Source organism: Suncus etruscus, chromosome 5 (genome assembly GCF_024139225.1).
Source record: "Suncus etruscus isolate mSunEtr1 chromosome 5, mSunEtr1.pri.cur, whole genome shotgun sequence".
Classification (NCBI taxonomy): Eukaryota; Metazoa; Chordata; class Mammalia; order Eulipotyphla; family Soricidae; genus Suncus; species Suncus etruscus.
The window spans coordinates 82,185,306-82,205,642 of NC_064852.1; the positions used below are offsets into that span (position 1 = coordinate 82,185,306).

Genomic DNA, 20,337 nt, shown 5'->3' on the forward strand with positions numbered 1-20,337 from the left:
TGTTGTCCCCAAACCAAAAAGATAACCAAAAGCAAAAACAAAATATATATTTTTAATATTAAATTCTATGTGCTAAACCCCATTTTAATTCATTTTATCTTTATATCTTTAATCTACCTCCATAAAGGAGTCATGCTGCTAGTCCAATTTTTTAAAGGTGAAAATAATCATAGAGAGGGCAGAGTAATAGTATAGCAGTAGGATGTTTGCTTTGCATGCGGCCACGGAACCGGTTTTATTCCTGGCATCCTATATAGTCCCCCAAGCCTACCAGGAGTGATTTCTGAGTGCAAAGCCAAGAGTAATCCCTGAGTGTCACCAGGTATGGCCCCCAAACAAAAACAAAAACAAAAAATTGCAGCATAGAGAATATGTTTTTGAATGCCTTATGTTTAGGTCCAAGTTTTCTTTAAAGCAACATAGAAAGAGATCTTTAATTTTAGCAGATAATGCAGATTTGATACTTGTACCGGCATATTTCACCCACCAACTTTTTCTCCTCACTTTCATATGCTAGGACAACACTTGCTATTTTTGATTGATATGTTACTGTTTTTGCTGATTTGATGCTGTATGTACTTCCTTGTGCTTTAAACTTGTTTCCTTTATTGGAGAGCATTTTTTCCCCCATGTTTCTTGGTCTTTGATTTCTTCTTGTAAGAAATCTCTCTTTTTTGTGCATGTGCAAATATTTATATTGGATCTTTTTATGAGTTACAGGAATTTTAATAAATGAACATTTTTACATTTTTTTAAATGAACACAAGTATATTAAAAAGTATCTATTATGAATTATCTTTTTTTTTTATTAAGTAGTGAACGTGTAAGGTTTTGGGTTTTTCTTTTTCCCCTTCTTTGACCATGACCCCACACATAGGGCAGTGAAGATAAACTTAGTACCTGGACTGAGCTCAGCTGGAAGAGCTCAGTTGCCAGAATATCCTCAATACATGAGGACTGGGATTTGAATGCATAGTCTTAAAGTACTTGTCAGGCAAACACTTTAAGCCACTGAGCCATCTGCCAGACCCTATACATATAAATTTTGAATGCCAATATATTTAAACTTCTTGTGTGATTTATGGTTGTGCCTTGTATCTTATTTAAATATTTTTTGAAAAATGTTAATTATATGCATCTAAGGTTTTGTCTTTAATCCAATTCAAATGTATTTGTTTATGGTTTGAGGGAGTGGTCCAAATTTATGTTTCCAAGTGGAAAATCAATTATACAAGCACAATTTTTCAAAAATTTCACTATTGTTTTATATTGACCTCATTTCAATACACATATATAAGGGTCTTTCAAAAACTGACTCAAGAAAACAGCAGTGACATTTAATATGCGATTGCTATGTGACAAGACTTATGCTAAGAGTGCTTAGAAGGCATATCTGAACTTAAATATATACAGAGTCTTTAAATGATAAGATTTGTTATTAACTGCTTGTCTACTAGGTTAGAGAGATGCATTTATATAGATATAGAAACACTGGTTAACACAAATTGCATAGAAACAAAATGCTGTCACAAGTATATAACTATCTTTTTATTAAACATGGGGCTAAAAATCAACATATTTTCCAGAGACAAAATATACTCTAGTAGCTTTACAGTATACCAACATCAACTTGTTTGACAAAGCTTTTAGAATAAGTGAGCAATTTAATTCTTAAAGAGGAATAGAACATCAAATGGCTCTAAATTCCAGAACAGTGATAAGCCAACAAATTAGGAATGCTTTGCTTAACAATTTTAACATTAAAGTAAATATATATTATTATTTAGAATATTAGCATCTCAGCTTATAATGACTTTATCATTTCACTTTAATTAAAACTAGGATTCCTGGACCCTCCAAGTAGTCTCTTAAGTTTTCCAATATGGATGTAAACTAACTCCTATTCTTCACTAGCTAACAAATGTGAAATAATTGTCACAATATATTCAACTTTATCACAGGAAGATTTTTAAGGCTTCTGGTACATACAATGTATTATATCTGTGGAATGATGTCATACTTATATACATAAAAATATTTAAAACTCATCTTGTGCAATTTAAGTTCTAAAGATTAAAAAACAAGTATTCCACATTAATAAAATATCAAAATACTATGTTTTCCATAAATTTGACAGTAAGTTTATAATTATATAAAGAGTGTACAAAATAAGGGTTGCATAGTACATGATTCATCATTGAAATTAACAGTTGAACTGAATATATTTATTTGATATCATTTATGGACAGCTCCAAACAGGCATTAATATAATTTATAAGCATTTCTGATTAAATTATAACACTGAGGCAGCAGATGTCAGATCTATCACTTATAAGTTAGTTTCTATGTGTCATACAAATAGTCTATGAATATCCTTTTGTCTAAGTCACCATTGTAGACAAATGTGTCAATAAGTGAAATCAACAAAAAGTGACAATTTCTCATTTAAAAAAAAAAAGAAAATCATTAACATCTGTCTTAAAGTTCTAAAGCAGCAAATTCAGCTCTAAGGCAAATACAGGGGAAAATATTATTATAAATTATAAATTCTGCTGATTCTTTTGGCCATTCGTAGCCACAGTACAAGCTCATGATCTGTAGATAATATATTAGGGTACATCTAAATATACATTTGGCCAACATTCTTCATTTGTCTGAAGTTGTCCTATGCAGTGGTGGTGGAGAAGTGCCGGTACACAGGGCATCTAATGGTCATCCTGGGCATCAGAGGTTGTGGAATGGCTGAGTCCTGACCGACCAGTCACAGAGATTGTATTTGATGGAGCAGCAACCTGAGAGGGAAAAAGAAGCACATGTTGTGCCTGTCGATTTATCATGGGACAGCTGTACAATTTTCAACAATGATCCTACTTAATTCCAGCTTAATTATTCATTTTATTCAATAAATTGCCAATAAAATGTTATTTACTTAATTTCAAATAATCAGGAATAAATATTAACTCTCCTATGAAATTAAAAATGAGAGTTGTTATTTTCACAACAAACAAGTTAAATAATCCATTAGCACATCTTTGTCTTTACAAAATTACCAAATCAATTCAAAGGACAGCAGCACAAACAGACTGTGGGCCAAGCTGTTAAAGAGCATTTTTAGCGAGATTAATTCGGCCTCACCACAAATGCCCCTGAAAATGAAGAAAAGCAAAGTATTTCTACAGAGCAGTAAATTTTGTGATTGTTGTGTTGAACATATGCATTAACATGAAGTTCCCCTTCCAGGTCCCTTTCTATTTATGAGAAAAAAAGAGACCATTTAGTTTTTAAAATGCTCGCATGCTGAAGGCCTAAGGATGAATCTGTGACTATTATGCTAAAACAATTGCAGACAATTATTTTCATTATGTAAATTTATAAGTTACAAATTTATGTAGTCTTCTCTTTACAAAATGTTTTGTAAGATAATGAAAAACACTGAAGCAAGAATTTCTGACATAGCTTGAAACTTCAACATTATTTAGAAGAATTCAAGAAAATTAGTCTGGATTCTGAATAGTAACTAATTATAATGTTTTAATAATGTTGTGCATAAAATTATATGTTGTCTGTAGGTTATAATTTTATTAATTTAGGACAAAGCCAAACTTGTTTTTTTCCTAAGAAGACAACTTAAGTGCAAAAGGTCTTAAATTCTGTCTAGTTATTAGGGTAAGTTGTCGAAAAAGAAAATAAAAATTTAAATTTGGTTTGGGAGGTTGGAGAGATTGTACAAAGGTTAGCTAGTAGTTAACAGTAGTACTGTTTTGCTTGCAGCTGACTGTGGCAGCATATACATACCACTTACCCCCACTTCACTCAGTGCAGTTCTGGAGTCACTAGAGCCTTACTGGGGTGGCCTGGTAAATCCTTGGACCATGCATTGAGCCACTATTCCTTTGAACTGAGACTTGTTTGGTAGGGCTCCCCAGTTTACCTGAGAGTCACCTTTACCTCCATCAAATTGCTTTTGTTTGGATTTGTTTTACTTTGGGCTAGGGTAAGCCACACTTGTTGATATTCAGGGCTTACTCCTGGCTCTATGCTCTATGATACCTCCTGGTGGACAATATGGGGTGCTGAGGAATGAATGTGGGTCAGTAACATATAAAGCAAATGTCTTACCCACTGTACTATCTCTTCTCCAAACACTTTGTTTAAATTTTCTCTTAACAGGAGGGGGCTGTTTATCTGCTAAACAATTTTGTTTTGTTTTTGCCATACCCTAAAGTCTCTTCTGTCAGTGCTCAAGGGACTGTTATCATGCAACCTAGGACTCTCTCAATCAAAGTATACACTCGAGTCTCTGAGCTGTCTCCTCTCTCATATTAATTTTCTTGACCAGCATATGAGTAGAAGATGAAATGCAAAATACCCCATTTAAAATGACTAGATGAAAAATTGACACTAAGCACAAGAAAAATAATCTTTCTGTTTAGTATTCATGTGTGATTTCTTTCTATATAGCGAACAAACATAAATAGGTAATAACTTTTCATTATGTAATCTGTATCTGCTGGTTACAATTTATAACTTGGTTCCACACAAAACAAAAATAATCTGTGGTTTCTTTGTATCTGTTTTTCAATGTAGTTTTACCCAAAACAGATTTTTTTTTCCTGTTTTGGCATGTTTCAAGCAAACCTGGGCAGGACTGGCTCAGGATAGGCCTTCTGTTTTTTACTACCCTGCCAGTGGGTGGTCTGTTCTTTCCTTTCCTTTACCTCTACTTTCTCTCTCTCTGGTTTCCTTCCTTTTCCTTCCCCTCCCTCCCTCCCTCCCTCCCTCCCTCCCTCCCTCCCTCCCTCCCTCCCTCCCTCCCTCCCTCCCTCCCTCCCTCCCTCCCTTCCTTCCTTCCTTCCTTCCTTCCTTCCTTCCTTCCTTCCTTCCTTCCTTCCTTCCTTCCTATTCTTTCCTTCTTCCCTTTCTTCTTTCTTCTTTAATTTTCTTTTTTTTTTTCTTTTTGGGCTATACCCGGTGATGCTCAGGGGTTACTCCTGGCTATGAGCTCAGAAATCGCTCTTGGCTTGGGGGACCATATAGGACACCTGGGGACGGAACTGTGGTCCATCCTTGGCTAGAGCGGGCAAAGCAGGCACCTTACTGCTTGTGCCACTCTTCGACCCCCCCCCCTCTCTCTCTCTCTCTCTCTCTCTCTCTCTCTCTCTCTCTCTCCCTCCTCCCTCTCCTCCCCATCCCTCCCTCCCTTCCTCCTTCCCTCCCTCCCTCCCTCCCTCCCTCCCTCCTTCCCTCCCTCCCTCCCTCCCTCCCTCCCTCCCTCCCTCCCTCCCTCCCTCCCTCCCTCCCTTCCTCCCTTCCTCCTTTCCTTCCTTCCTCCTTTCCTTCCTTCCTTCCTTCCTTCCTTCCTTCCTTCCTTCCTTCCTTCCTTCCTTCCTTCCTTCCTTCCTTCCTTCCTTCCTTCCTTCCTTCCTTCCTTCCTTCCTATACTCTCAGCTTTGTTTGGATTATTTCCTCAAGCAACCCTTGCTCTAGACCCATTTTCCCTGGGTGGAAATAGTGTGTTTGGGCCAATTACAGTATCTAAAAGATGTTAAAGATATTTTTTTGTGATTCCCATATTGTAATACTCATAATTCTTTGTCAAATTATATGAATTTGTTCTAAACATTTAAATTGCACAATAATAATCTTAAATAACTGCAAGATATTCATCGCCATACCAATTATAGAGTAAAACTAGAGTAAAATTGTTCAGTTTTCATTTTTTCAGAAACAAAAACCTATGGCTTATATAGTTAAATACTATGTAGTTTTTAAAATTCACATAAGAACAGATGTAATAGAAAACTATGTAGTCTTTAAAAGTTGCATAAATATATATGTAATGGAAAACTTCAAGGAAACATTTATTAATATTTTACAATTTAATATTTTAGAAAGTCTATAAAATATGAATACTTATTACAGGAGTGCCCTGGAAACGTAATTAACTGGTCTGAGTAATTTTGGGAAATTACAAATACAATTTGGGGAAATTGTATTTGTATAATTTTGGGAAACCCCAAAGTAGTTCTCAGGGGCCTGGATGGTCCTAACAATCCTCAGGCCATCAGGCTTTTTACATTTAATGATAGGGTCTAAAGTTTTAGTACTACGAATCCCTGTGGCTCCAGAGATCACACACTAACTTGGTGGTGGCTAGGGTGCCACAAAGGCTAGATCCAGCTCAATTGGAGTGGAATTGGTCTTCCCCAGAAATGTCATTTTGTCTGATACTTAAACTTTTGTCTACAATTTTTCTAAACACAAAATACATCATCAGAATATTTATTCTGATTATTCTATAATTTTTTCTGAGGCCAAATAGCTTACCTAATTTAATGTTGCTCTATATTTCTGTTTAGTGCTTAGTATAGTATAGATACATATTTTGTAACAGAATATGGTAATATCAGACAAATATTTATAATATAAAAATACTGCTTATTTCAACAATGAAATTAACACACTTAATGGACTTCTTTGGGGGCCGGAGAGATAGCGTTTGCCTTGCACACAGCTGACCCAGGACAGATGGTGGTTCGAATCCTGGCACCCATATGGTCCCCCGAGCCTGCCAGGAGTGCTTTCTGAGCACAGAGCCAGTAGTAACCCCTGAGCGCTGCTGCCAGGTGTGACCCAAAAACAAAATAATGAATATCTTTAAAAAGTAACTTTTAAGAATTTACTGATAAATATATATCCAGTAGTTGACTGTCTATCCTTGAAATCTAAAGAATTTTCAGGAATATTCAGTCTTGATTTCTATAAGAAGGATTAACTATAAAACTGCCATTTATTTTTAACATAAAATAAAATAAAAGAACTGCTGATCTAAAACCCTTGTATTGTTCAGATTCACAGAAGGAAACAGGAATTTAAAAGACCAATTAAGGCAGAGAGATCCTAAATGACTTAATCTAGTTTCAGATCCCCCAGGCTTCTATTCTGCAGAAGGAAAATTTTAAATTCTGAGGAAACAAATCAAGTACTAACGATTTGTCAATTTTCATACTTTATTTTTTGTTTGTTTTTGGTTTATAAGCCATGCCTGGTGATGCTCAGGGATTACTCCTGGCTATGTGCACAAAAATTGGTCCTGGCTCGGGGGGAGGGGGCATATATGGGATGTCAGGGATCAAACCCAGGTCCATTCTGGGTCAGTTGCATGCAAGGCATATGCCCTACTGCTGTGCTATGGCCCCAGTCCCATTTTTCATACTTTTACAAATCTATATTATATTGGTAATAGTATAAAAACCTTTAAAATTGAAGCACCATAAGAGCAAAAAAGAAGTAAAAGAATTTCTTGTATTAACAAAAGTTGATTAGAGAGAGGGAGAGAGAGGAGAGTTGGAGAGAGATAAAGAGAGAGTGAGAGAGAGAGAGAAAGAGAGAGAGAGAGAATATAAACATTAAGTTGTGATTCCTGAGCAAAGAGCTAGGGCAAAGTCCTGAATACATACTGAATATGTCCAAAAATAAAACAAACAAACAAACAAACAAAAAAAGACAAAACAAAGATAATGGAGTGCCTATCTGCCTTATTCTTTGAAAACAATTTTCTGATTCATATATAAAGTTAGATTAACTAAAGCTTTATAAAAAGATGACAAAGCTTTGTAACCTTAAGAGGGTTGAGAAGAGGTCTGGTAGAAAATAAACCTTAAGAGGGGGCTGGAGAGAAAGTACTTATTTTGCACACATTTGACTTGGGTCTTATGCCTGGCACCCCATATGGTCCCCTGAGCACACCAGAAGTAATTTCTGGACACAAAGCCAACCTCAATACCACTAGGTGTTCTCTCCCCATCAAAAAAGAAAATAAATCTCAATAAATAGAGAAAACCATGGCATGCTAACAACTGTTTTTACAACACAGTACAACTAGATAATTGTTCTAATTGCATTTGTATGAAACAGAGCCATATGGCAGAGTGGTACCTGAAATTAAATGGAACACTTGGGTGCTCAAACACAGGCAAACAAAGAGCCAAGTTTCTGGTGAATGATCTACAGCTACTGTCAAAATTACTGGAGATTTATTTAGCATTACAACTGTTGCTCTCTAGAGGAAATGTCAGGATGTAAAACAAATCAGGGTCAATGTTCCATACTGGACAGAAAGATGGAACTTAAGCAAAGATCACAGAAATTTGAGCCTTTGTGTTCATTTTTAACACAAGTGACAATTTTGGAATGCATAATACATATAAAGAAAAGGATACTAGTCCAGGAATAATGAACACTGTCAGCCAGGTCACAAAAGAGAATACCTCTAGTAAATTACTTGTCTTTATTTGACTTTAATATTCCTTCATTACAGTTTTCCCATTAATGTAGATAATTAATAAGGATCAAATTAAGATAGCATTTATCTCAGTCATTTATATTTTGGCCTTTCATTAAATTTTATATCTATCTTGCCTTCTAAGATCAACAACTATTTTTATTTCCCTTCATAAGTAACAACTAATAATATTTTTGTTTGTTTTGTTTTTGGGTCACATCTGGCAGCGCTCAGGAATTACTTCTGGATTTTCACTCAAAAGTCCTCCTGACAGGCTAGGGGTACCATATGGGATGCTGGAATTTGAACCAGGGTCCATCCTGTGTTGGCCACTGCAAGGCCTTGCTGCTGTGCTATTGTTCCAGCCCCAACAACTAATATTTTTTTAAATTTTTTTTATTTTGACCAAAGTGGATTACAAATCTTTCACAGTAATATTTTTATGTACATAGTGACATTGAATCAGGGGCATTCTCACCACCAATGTTGTCATCCTTCAACCCCTGTTCCCAGCATGCATCCCATATCCTCCTTTTTTACCCCCCGGGATGCTAATATAAGTGGTCCCCTCTGTGTCTAGCATGTTGTAAATTGGGTATCGATTCTTTTTATCATTGGCTTTGGATTTGGTGTTTAAGTCTGATCATTTTTTTATTTCTATTTAATGTTCATACAACTGTTCGGTCTTGGTATCCTTCATTATTTCCTCTCAATTTGTGAGGCAGAATAAGATGGTTTAAGTTATGTGGTTCTATTTGAGGGAATGAAAAAATAATAATAAAAAAAATAAAATGGGGCAAAAATCAAACAAGCAAAAAATGGGAGGAGTCCTTCGAGGTTATAACTATCAATTTAAGAGACGAAAGGGGAAAAGGAAGAAAAACATAACAATACAAAAAGAAAGATTAAAAAAAATCAAACAAAAACTTGACAAGCATCACAGCAATATAGACAACAACCACATAATAACCACAGTCCTGAAATAAAAACAAAGCACAAAACAAACCCCAACAATCAACAATAACAAGATTAAAAAAATTAATTTGTGCTTCTCGTTTTTTTTTTCTTGCATAGGCACAGTAAATATTGGGGAGATCCCAAAGGAAATTTCCTTGGCCTAAGAGATATAAGGTTTCTCCGCCCTTGAAGTATACTGTCATGGGAATAACTACAGGCTCCATACATGCTCTTTTTACTCTCTCCTGGGTCCTTTTGTGGTGTCTGGAAACTTTCTGTTCTGTCGTGAATGATAAAATCATGCCTCTGTAGCTAGAGATCTTGGTATTTGCACAGGTCAAAGGATGGAGCCTAGGATGGAGTCTTTATGGTCCTGGGAGAACAGCTAATAATTTTTATAATTAATTCCTTGCTTTTATTTTTTTGGTTTTCTTGTTTGTTTTTCAGCCACACCTAGTGGGCACTCAGGTTACTCCTAGCTCTGTGCTCAGAAATAACTCTGGCAGGCTCAGGGGACCATATGTGGTATTGGGGATTGAGCTTAGGTCAGTCAAGTACAAACGCCCTACCTACTGTGCTGTTGCTCCAGCCCCTAATTTCTTGTTTATAAAAGCTACTGCTAGGATCAAGGCATAGAGCACTATGTCTATGTCCTGCATGTGAGTCTTGGGTTCTATCCATGGCACTTACGGTTCCAAGGCACTAATCTGACCAACGTAAATCCTAAACTGGGAGAAGATGCTGAAAAAAAACTAGATGGGGTTAAAAAACTTAAAAGTACATACATATGCATGTCTAATATAATTTAGTTTCACATGCTGCCAAATTTTACAAAAATATTTGTTGGTTTATCTATAATTTATGGCTATATATATTCTCTTCTTTCAGTATCTTAATGCCTTGTATTTAATGCCACTATACTATCTCTCAGGGTCCCAAACCAAATTTTGAGATTAGGGAGATAGCTATATGGGCTAGAGCACATGCTGACACACAGGAGGCCTGGGTTCAATCCCTGGAATTGCATGGTGCTGCAAGCAATGCTAGAAATAACATCTTGCACTGCTACGAGTAGCCCCTGATCACCACTGGACCCAAACAAATGACAACACATTTTTTGAAGCTGGAACTCTACAGACTTAACACTATTCATAACCTTCTAGTAAAAGATCTAAAGTTAAGATACCATAGTACCTAAAGTTATGAGTTATAGATTATAATTATAGGGCCATCATATATTGCATGCTTTCTATACTGATTTACATTCAAATTTGGGAATTAATAAGTTTATGTGTGAAAAGGCTCTCAACTCAAAGCCCATAATACATCATATATCCAGCTTTTATTTTTTGTTTGTTTTTGTTTTGGTGCTGCACCTGGCAATGCTCATGGGTTACCTCCGCTCTGCACTTAGGAATAAGTACTGGCAGAGCTTGAAGGATTATATGAGATCCTGTGAATCAAACCCAACCTGCTGTGCTGTCTGTCATTTGGGCCCCTGTACAATTTCATACCAATTAAACTATGTTGGATTAAAAGGCATTTCAAATGTACTAAACACCTCAATTTATTCATTGCAACAGATCAATGAACCTACTGACTTAAAGATATTGCTGTTTTCTTCTATAATATTTAGTTTTCTTGAGAACCTGATATACCAGATAAACCACTGTGTCTTAATCCCAGGTAGTAAATGCCCCAAGGGCAAAGGCTTCATTTTACTCATTTTGGTATTGCTAGAAGCTAATACAAGGCTTCATACTTATGTTCTTCTTCCTTTTTTTGTGGGGAGGGGGGGGGTCACACCTGGTGGCATTGGGGGGTTACTCCTGGGCATCTGCTCAGAAATTGCTCCTGGCAGGCACAAGGGACCACATGGTATGCCGGATTTAAACCAACTTTGGTCCTGGGTCAGCTGCTTGCAAAGCAAACGCCCTATGCTGTGCTATCTCTCCTGTCCCCCATATTTATGTTCTTAAAAAATGTTCATAAAAAGTTACTGATAAAGGTTTAAATCAGAAGATTGATCTGAAGCACACATTCTTAATTTATAAGATAAAAATTAGAGACACTTTAAAAATGTGAACATGCTATTTATTAAATAAGCTTATTTCCCACAAAATATTAATGCCATGACTCAAATAGAAACGATAGAAATTGTTCAGAATCTTGTATTTTTTTGGTAGATTCAGGGGATTGAATCCAGGGTCTGACATGAGTCATGTGCCACATCTTCAGTCATACTAAGTACCAATTAAAATAAATTTTGTGTAAAAATAATTATTTAGAAAATATCAGAAGAGAGAAAAGGGGGAATCAAAGAAAGTTAAAAAAAAATCACACCCCAAATTAGGATGTAGGTAATTCTATGGTGAAATTTATTGTTAAAATACCATTTTTCCCTTTGGGTTTTATAGGCTACATTGGGTAGTGCCCTGGGACTATTACTGGCTTTGAGCCCAGGAGTCACCCCTTGGTACTGAGAAAACATTATGTAATGTCAAGGTTTCAAACTTAGGTTAGTTATATACAGGCAAGTGCCTTAACCCTTGAACTGTCTGTCTCTTGGCCCCTGAAGTGCAAATTTTGATATTGAGAACTACATTTGTTTTTCCAAAATCTGCCTGGCACCCACATTTAATTATATTAATTTATTAAATTAATTAATTAAATTAAATTAATTTGCTTTATTAAATTTATTAATTTAATTGTATTAAATCCATATTTTATGGATTTAAATACTTATCTAAATTATTTCTTTATATTTCCTCCACTCCTACAGGAATACAATATTTTTCTTGGTCTCCTACTTTGCCCAGATGGAGTGCCAAGTCTTAGGAAAGAAGCTGTCATTCCTATGCCTACAAAAAGCACAGAGGAAACACACTGTTGCAGTTAGAAAGACTGTCCATGCCTCCTTCTTCCTGTGTGCAGTATTCCTGATCCTTGGCTGTTTTTTTTTTTTTTCTTCTTTTGAGCTCAGTGTTTTCTCAACAGCTCTGAATCTTTTCACATTGTTTCCAAATCAGTTACATAAGGAATTCACAATATGAAAGAGTTGGAAATTAGTAGAATGGTAAGCATTGTCTTTGTCTTAAGGGTTGAGGAACTTTCAAACAGGTTGATATAGAGAACAGGAAGACCGATTGGGAGAAGCCCCAAGGAAGCTAAATTGGAAGGCCCACTTTCAAGACAACACCACGTTTTCTTTCACTGACTGAAGGCATAATAGGGAGGAAACTTTTGTGCCAGGAAATGCCCATGGCACCACAAGGGTGGTTTTTGTCCTAAGCAGCTTACATACCTCCTATCCTGCAGCCCTTCCACACATCATTGAGGACAGGCTGTGACCTGTAAGACTTCAGTAAGACTTGGATTTTTTGTATTAGGTCTTATAAAGTTTTCTATTTTCTGTATATGTTTTTGTTTAATTTATAAAACTCCCATCACCTCCCATTTAAGGCAATAACTGTCATCACCATAGAACCTACAACTGAAAACAGTTGTCAGTACTGTACCTTTTCTGGAATAGGAAGGATTTTTCCAAAAAAATTTTTGATGGGCTAACTTAAGCTTTTCTTGAAGTAATGTGCCCAGGGCACTTGCTATATATAGTTATATACTAACAAGTAAATCCCATTTCTGCACCTGGCCTGTATAGTGGAAACAGATCTGATATATTTATAAGTTTGTATAAGAATCTGGACTCTCTCATCTTAACTTCCAAAATGACCCCTGACATAAGAATAAATTTTGGCATCTTACCTTTTCAGATTTAAATGCCAGAAAACAATTTCCGCTAAGTATTAGGTTGACGGTGTTGAAAATAAACCCACCGTCAGTTATCTGATAAAGAAAACATACCCTTTTCAATTTGGCAGCCGCCTCTCCTGAACGGATTGCAGTCAGCAAACTCAGCCGGATCTGTTCTGGGTCTAAGCTGGAGTTCTGGAATGTTAGAGAACTTTGTCTCTTAAGGGGGAATGTTGGACAGTCAGCTGAAGATAGTATCTGGGAATTCTGTTCATTATATGCAGATTCATTTTCCTATAAAATTGAATGCAATTTTTTTATGGATTCCAAATAAAGAATGGGTCATTTAAAAAAGGTACTTTCCCCCATTATCAATAGTCCTTTAAAAATCACCATTGTCACAGTGCTATTTCAGATACAGCACTATTTCCTCACCCACTAAAATCCCATCTCTTAGAGCTCAGCTGGCAGACACAGCATTGCTTTCCTTTTTCCTGAACTCAGAAGGTAAAGAAGGAGGGTAGTAATTCTCTGTTTCATAAAAGCAATGGTAAAATACTATCTTTAAGTCAAATAATTCGTATTTCTATAGAGCTAGCAGGAAGAGAAAAATTCATAATGAAAAATTAATCAGACAAAAAGATAATGCATTTTCATAATTCTCACATATTATAAAATTATTTTTGATAATAGAAAATTAATAAATAACTGTATGTCAACAATTTATTTTTATTTTGTAAATGGCAGGGACTGTTGATATTATTTCTCAAATTCTCCATATCAACTAAAAGTTAAAAATAGAATATAAAATTTTATTAAAATAAACTCCTTAATTAAGTTTAAGCACTTTTAAAAGGAATATTTAGTAGATGATTTGGGAACCACTGATAAAATCCTGCCCCAAAATTTTAAAATTCTTTTCCAAACTGCCATATAAATATCATTACAAAAGATTAACAAAACAGAGCTCAGGCAGCAACTCAAAAATTATATTATCTAAATCAAGCATCTGTTGTTTAGTAATGGTATTCCATTCTAAGAAAAATCACAGGCTTCATTTTCAAGAATTAATCTCTGTATCATAATCTTTCCCTGATATTATAACAGTAATAAACATAATGTGAGATATATAAAGAAATATTTTCAAGATAAATATTGTTTTAAATTTATGGAAAGATTCTGTTACTTAGTGATATTTAAAAAAATAAAATACTTCTGGAACTGTCAGGCAGCTATGAAAGTATTTTTTAAACACCAAGTAAAGAGTATACGAATCATTTTTCAAAAACTACGTTTAGTTAACCATGATCTTACTGTGCATTTTATTCTATCCTTTGAATATACTACTTGAATTGAGCAAGTTATAGCAGTCAGTTCATATAACAAGGTCAGTACATCATCTTTTGTAAATTATTAAGGTTTAGATATTAAATGCTATTTTGGCCAAAATATACATAATTATATAAATTGACAATGAATTAACATAATAAGAAAAATGTAAATTACATAAACTTTACTTTGAATTTAATTATATGTGAAATATTAGCTGAACATGAATGCTTATGATAGAGAAAAACAGATGAGAAATGCTTGTCTCTTTAGTCTTTGACACAGCTAGTGTGCCTATAAATGCATGTGATTTATTTTGATGTTATATTGCATTGTATATTACTGTTATGTACTGTAGATTACAGTAATAGAGTATCTTGGACAGTTAAGAATAAGCTGAATTAATCAAAATGCAAGAAGACAGAACTATAACTAGTACATCAGAAAATTTATAAACAAAGAAATATTAAAATATTTATTAACTTATAGAAGGTCTTCGGCACTTTAATGATAAAGTATAGTAGCTGTGTGTGTCAAACCATAAATGTTAACAATACTGTGAGCAAGTTACCAAGACATAATAATAAAAGTAATATTTGCAAAGGGTTAGGATTATGACTCAGTGGTAGAGTGCATACATTGATTTTTGTCAGGAGGAAAGAAGGGTGAGGAGGAAGGAAGGGTGAGGAAGGAAGGTAGGAAGAAAGGAAGAGAGGGAGGGAGGAAAGAAGGAAGAAAGGAAGGAAGGAGGGAAGGAAGGAAGGAAGAAAGAAAGAAAGGAAAGAAGAAGGAAAGGAAAGAGGGGGGAAAGGTAGGAGGGAAGAAAGCAAGCAAGCAAGGAAGAAGGAAGGAAGCCAGAAAAGGAAGGAAGGAGAGAGGGGGAAGGAAGAGGAAGCCAGAAAAGGAAGGAAGGAGAGAGGGAGAAGGAAGAAAGGAGGGAAGGAAGAAGGGAGGGGGAAGAGAGGGAAGGAGGGAAGAAAGGGAAGGAAGAAAAGGGGAAAAGGGAGAGAAGGCGGAAGATGGGCTAAATGTCACAGATAATGATGGAACAATACTTGATCAAGTTATATTATGACAGTAGTGGTTAGGATTGTATAAGCACTCTTTCCAACACTATCTTTACATTAGTTAGGTATGAAATCACAGATAAGAAACACAAACAAGGGGCCGGGCGGTGGCGCTGGAGGTAAGGTGCCTGCCTTGCCTGCGCTAGCCTAGGACGGACTGCGGTTCGATTCCCCGGCGTCCCATATGGTCCCCCAAGAAGCCAGGAGCAACTTCTGAGCGCATAGCCAGGAGTAACCCCTGAGCGTCACAGGGTGTGGCCCAAAAACCAAAAAAAAAAAAAAAAAAAAAAAAAAAAAAAAGAAACACAAACATAAGGATAAGCTTGTTAACACCATTTCAAGCATGTCGTACAAGAATTACTTGTTTTTAAAGCAGTAACATTTACCTTATCCGTGACACAGAGCTGTGAACTGTCCTTGCAGGAATTCGCAGGCAGTGGCTTTCCTTCCAGTGTCTCAGTGGGGGGTGGGGTGGAGGCACTGTCACTACAGGGTCCCACAGGTGCTTTACTGAAAGACTGAGACCTTTTCACCACAGCCAGGGCAAAAGGAGAAGGAGCAGAGCTTGAATAAGGTCTTGGGGCTCCAAAAGTTTTCAAAGTCTTCAGATTTAAAGATGAGAATTGACTTGAGAGAAGAGCTGCAGGTTTTGGTGCAATGGGAGGAGGAGAGCTTTCCTTAGGCTTCTGACTGCAGCTGCCATTATCAATGGACTTACTAGGCGACAAAGGTGGAGGAGAGTGAACAGTTTTACTTAAGGTAGGATGCATTTGCTCTGGAGAAGACAGAGGGCTCCTTTCCGTTTCTTTTTGTGTTTTTTCCCTTTGCACAGGATTAGGCACAGAGTGAACACTTTTAGAAGCTGCAGATGTTACATAGTGGCCTGATGCTCTTTTCTGCATCTGCAAAAAAAAAGAACTCGGTTTGGCCTGAGGGTTTGAAATTTGAGGTTTAATTTTTGATTCCAAAATATTGTTTATATCTTCCAACTTGGGTGCAAAGGGAATGACGCCAGTGTCTCTTATCATTCTAGAAGCGGGTTTCGAAAGATTCATTGTGGGGCTAAGTGGTGAGCGATCGGTAGTGTGCACCAGAGGGTCTGTTTTCTGGAGAAGGATTTGTTTAGAATCTGACTGGCTCTCCTTTGGATTTTCAGAAAGAACAGCATCTTCTGATTGGATTGTAGTATCTTCCACATTCTGATGACAGTGTGTTTTTCTTGAAAAATGTCTTTCCTGGTCATCTTTATGATCTATAGATTCTGAATCACAATCTTTCAGCATTTCCAGGGATTTGGGTGGTACTATTTTATAAGTTGTCATTCCAATTTTGGGTATGTAATCTCTTGTAATTTCATTTGATGGTTTGGGTCTGGGATTGGAGTCTTGTCTGTAAAGTGGATAATTCTTCATATTAAAGGCAGTAGAATTTTTATCAATCTCATCAACAGGAGGCAAAAGATCACCATTACCATGTGCATAAATGGGATCTTTTATGGTAAACTGATGTTCTGCATCTACACTGAGGGAACTCTGATTTCTTAATTTTCTGAATGTATCTACAAAATCCTGTGAATTTAAAGATGAATGCTGAATTGATTTGTCATTATTCAAGGCTTGTATGTTTTCTTCAACTCTGGCATTACTCAAATTTAGGATTTTGTTATTTCCATCAAAACTGTTAGAAGAAGGAGGGGCTGTCTGAATTGCTGCATCCTGCATTTTTGTCTTTTCTATACTGGACCGATTTAGTTTTTGATCTGGTGTTATTGAAATAGCTAGATCATTTTCCTTATAATTTTGAGCAGTGTGAGTTTTATGTGCCTCATTGTTTGAGAGTCTGTCAACTTCCACGTCCACGCCGTTATTTTTAGCACCATCTCCTACAGTAATTTCTGTCCTCCTCACTCCATTTTTTATATCTTCTGTGTTCATTGTAAGGACAATTATTTTATTTTCATCTACTGAGAGAAAAAAAATGAAGTTAAGTACCTTAAAAAACTAGGAAAACTCAAGTTTTCAATACTGGTCTTTGACAAGTAGTAATAGGTTGGTTTAATTTCTACAGGTAATTTACAATGAAATAACAAAAGCAAATAATAGTATACAGAGAAACCAGCCTGGGCTTGGTATCTTAGAGACCTAAGTGTGACATCTGGCTTTACTAATTACAACTGTGTAGCCACAATACATTACTTAATCCCTCTGGTCAAATATGAAAAGGTGAGAATATTACATTTCATATATCATTTATATGTACATAACGTTCAAAACAAGCACTTGGTAAGGATAACTTTGTTTCTCTCTCTTGCTTTTTTATCAAGATCACATATTTTATTTTTAAAGCAAAGAAACTCGTAAGTTAAAAGATTATTATGATTATCTTTTTCTCTTGTCTTTAGTATACTTATTCCTAATATTTTATTTTTATTCCTATTATTTTAATAAATAATCCCTACAAATTTTTCAATTAATTCAGACAACAAAAATATTACTTTTAAGAACTGAATTTAAAATTTTCTAAGAGGGGCTATTGTGATAGTACAGTATGTAGGACATATGCATGAGTATACAGGAGGCTGAGCCAGGTTTGATCCCCAGCATCCCAAGTGATCCCCCAAGGTTGCCCGCCAGGGGTAATTCCTGAGCATAGAGTCTGAGCACCGCTGGCTGTGGCCCCAAAACATAACAAAACAAACAAAAAAAAAAGTGTGTAAGAATAAGAATGAGTCTAAGGTGTTGGGAACTGAAACAACAGCAAGTGGATAGGGCCTTTGCCTTGCATTCAGGTTTGACCCTGAACAATACCAGGAGTGACACCTGAGTACCACAGAGTGCGGCCCAAAACAATACAAAAAAAAAAAAAAAGAGTCAATTTATCTTCCTCATTAGTACTCCTTCCTTCCTAAAGCCTTTTAAAAGACTTTTTCATTATAAGGGGAGTGCTTTCACTTATATAAAAATAATCTCATAAATATTGATTTTTCTCTACAGTCTAAAGATATCTTTATTCTTATCATGTCAGAGGCCAGTAGAGAAAGCAACATCTCTTCTGCAATACTTTCCTTCTAAATTCATGAGAATGAAAATAATGTGTCAGTATTGAAGGTAACAAAGCACAGCTGCCAAGCAACTGGGTAGCAACAGAGAGTTCTAAGATGGTTTCATAAAAAAAAAAAAAACAGATTTTGAGTATGCATTATGTACACTCAACTAGCAAGATCAGTATATACTTAAGTTTTTCTACTCAGATGATCAGAAAACACTATCTCTTTAGATGATCACTAGTGGTTTTTGTTTTTTTGTTTTTTTGTTTTCAAAATCCTTAGTGACTTCTTACTGATGAAATGGACCTTGTTATGGTAGTAGTGAAATGTGGATTTTAGTAGTAAAACAGTGAAAGGTATAAAAAATTTCATATAGTTTTATCACAATTTACTCTTACCTATAATATATAAAGTTCACTGTGCACAAATGTAGAAATTACTTAAATTTTTTATTTTTAATAAAAGAAAACATAAATATTAAAATATTGTTTAGCAGGTCTGTACACAAAACATTTTTGTTTTGTTGAAATCCAGGGTCTCACACATGCAAGGGATCCATTTTACTACTGAGCCACATCCTTATAATGTCTTTTTAAACCCTAAATACAATTTAAATCTCTCATACATTTATTTCATCAAGATAACTAATAATATATATTATATTGCAGAGTTCCTATATTGGGTATATACTTTTATTGTTTTATTTTTGGACTGCACTAGGCAGTGCTCAAGTATTGCTCCTGGCTTTGTGCTCAGGAATAAGTACAGATAATATTCTTTTTTTTTTTTTTGGGTCACACCCGGCATTGCTCAGGGGTTACTCCTGGCTGTCTGCTCAGAAATAGCTCCTGGCAGGCACGGGGGACCATATGGGACACCGGGATTCGAACCAATCACCTTTGGTCCTGGATCGGCCGTTTGCAAGGCAAATGCCGCTGTGCTATCTCTCCGGGCCCACAGATAATATTCTATCCTGGTTCGTTTAGGGTACTGGTGGACTTGGGATGCTGGAGACTGAACCCAAGTTTGCTGCATGCAAAGCAAGTACCCCACCAATTGTACTATATTGTTCTGGCCCCTGAATATATACTTTAAAGAATGAGTGTCATTATTACCCTTAAATAAAGTATAACTGATTATCAACATATGTATGGTCTGAGGTACTTCTTTTTATAAACATTCATATATATAATTTTATTTTCGTAGTAAGATTCATAGTATTGTTGATAGTTATATTTCATGTATCTATGTTGTCAAATCCACTATCAGAATGAGTGACTTCTTTTCTGAATAACAATGAGCTTTGTGATTATAAAATTAAGAGAATATAATTAAATCAGAAAGAACTACATTTCTTCCTATGCTCTTACATATTTGTTTCATATTTTTATATCAATATGCAAAGTAGTGCATGTATGGCTCCTAATAGGAAACAATATTAAAAAACAGCTCCTACCATCAGAAAGTAAATCTAAATATACTTTCTTTGTTCTTGCTTATTTCTTATTTTCAATAAATACAGGTATATTCTATTTATGCAATAAAAACATTTTTCCACGATTTTCTAGTTCCAACATCTACATTTTTCAATGTAAACTTTGATTTCACATTAAATACTATATAAAAACCTCTAATCTATAGACTGTAGGTCTCCCTATTTCTTTTTTTTTTAATTTAAACAACTTTATTACATACTTGATTGTGTTTGGGTTTCAGTCATGTAAAGAACACCACCCATCACCAGTGAAACATTCCCATCACCAATGTCCCAAATCTCCCTCCTCCCCACCCAACCCCCGCCTGTACTCTAGACAGGCTTTCTATTTCCCTCGTACATTCTCAATATTAGGATAGTTCAAAACGTAGTCATTTCTCTAACTAAACTCACCCCTGTTTGTGAT

General features: G+C 35.6%; 1 protein-coding gene across 3 annotated transcripts in view; it reads right to left on the bottom strand.

The window, feature by feature from the left end:
- Positions 1 to 1,778: 1,778 nt before the first annotated feature.
- The window catches only part of COBLL1 (cordon-bleu WH2 repeat protein like 1), a 181,015-nt gene continuing 162,456 nt past the window's right edge, over positions 1,779 to 20,337 (bottom strand). For 2 of the 3 annotated variants that reach the window (XM_049773782.1, XM_049773780.1), the window contains 3 exons: positions 15,777 to 17,350; positions 13,106 to 13,288; positions 1,779 to 2,792 (listed from right to left, as the gene is read on the bottom strand). In XM_049773782.1, coding sequence (XP_049629739.1) covers positions 2,706 to 2,792; positions 13,106 to 13,288; positions 15,777 to 17,350 — 1,844 coding nt within the window. In that variant the 3' untranslated portion in view covers positions 1,779 to 2,705. Of the gene's footprint in view, positions 2,793 to 13,105; positions 13,289 to 15,776; positions 17,354 to 20,337 lie in introns of all 3 variants that reach the window. The other variant, XM_049773781.1, reaches the window with a different exon arrangement.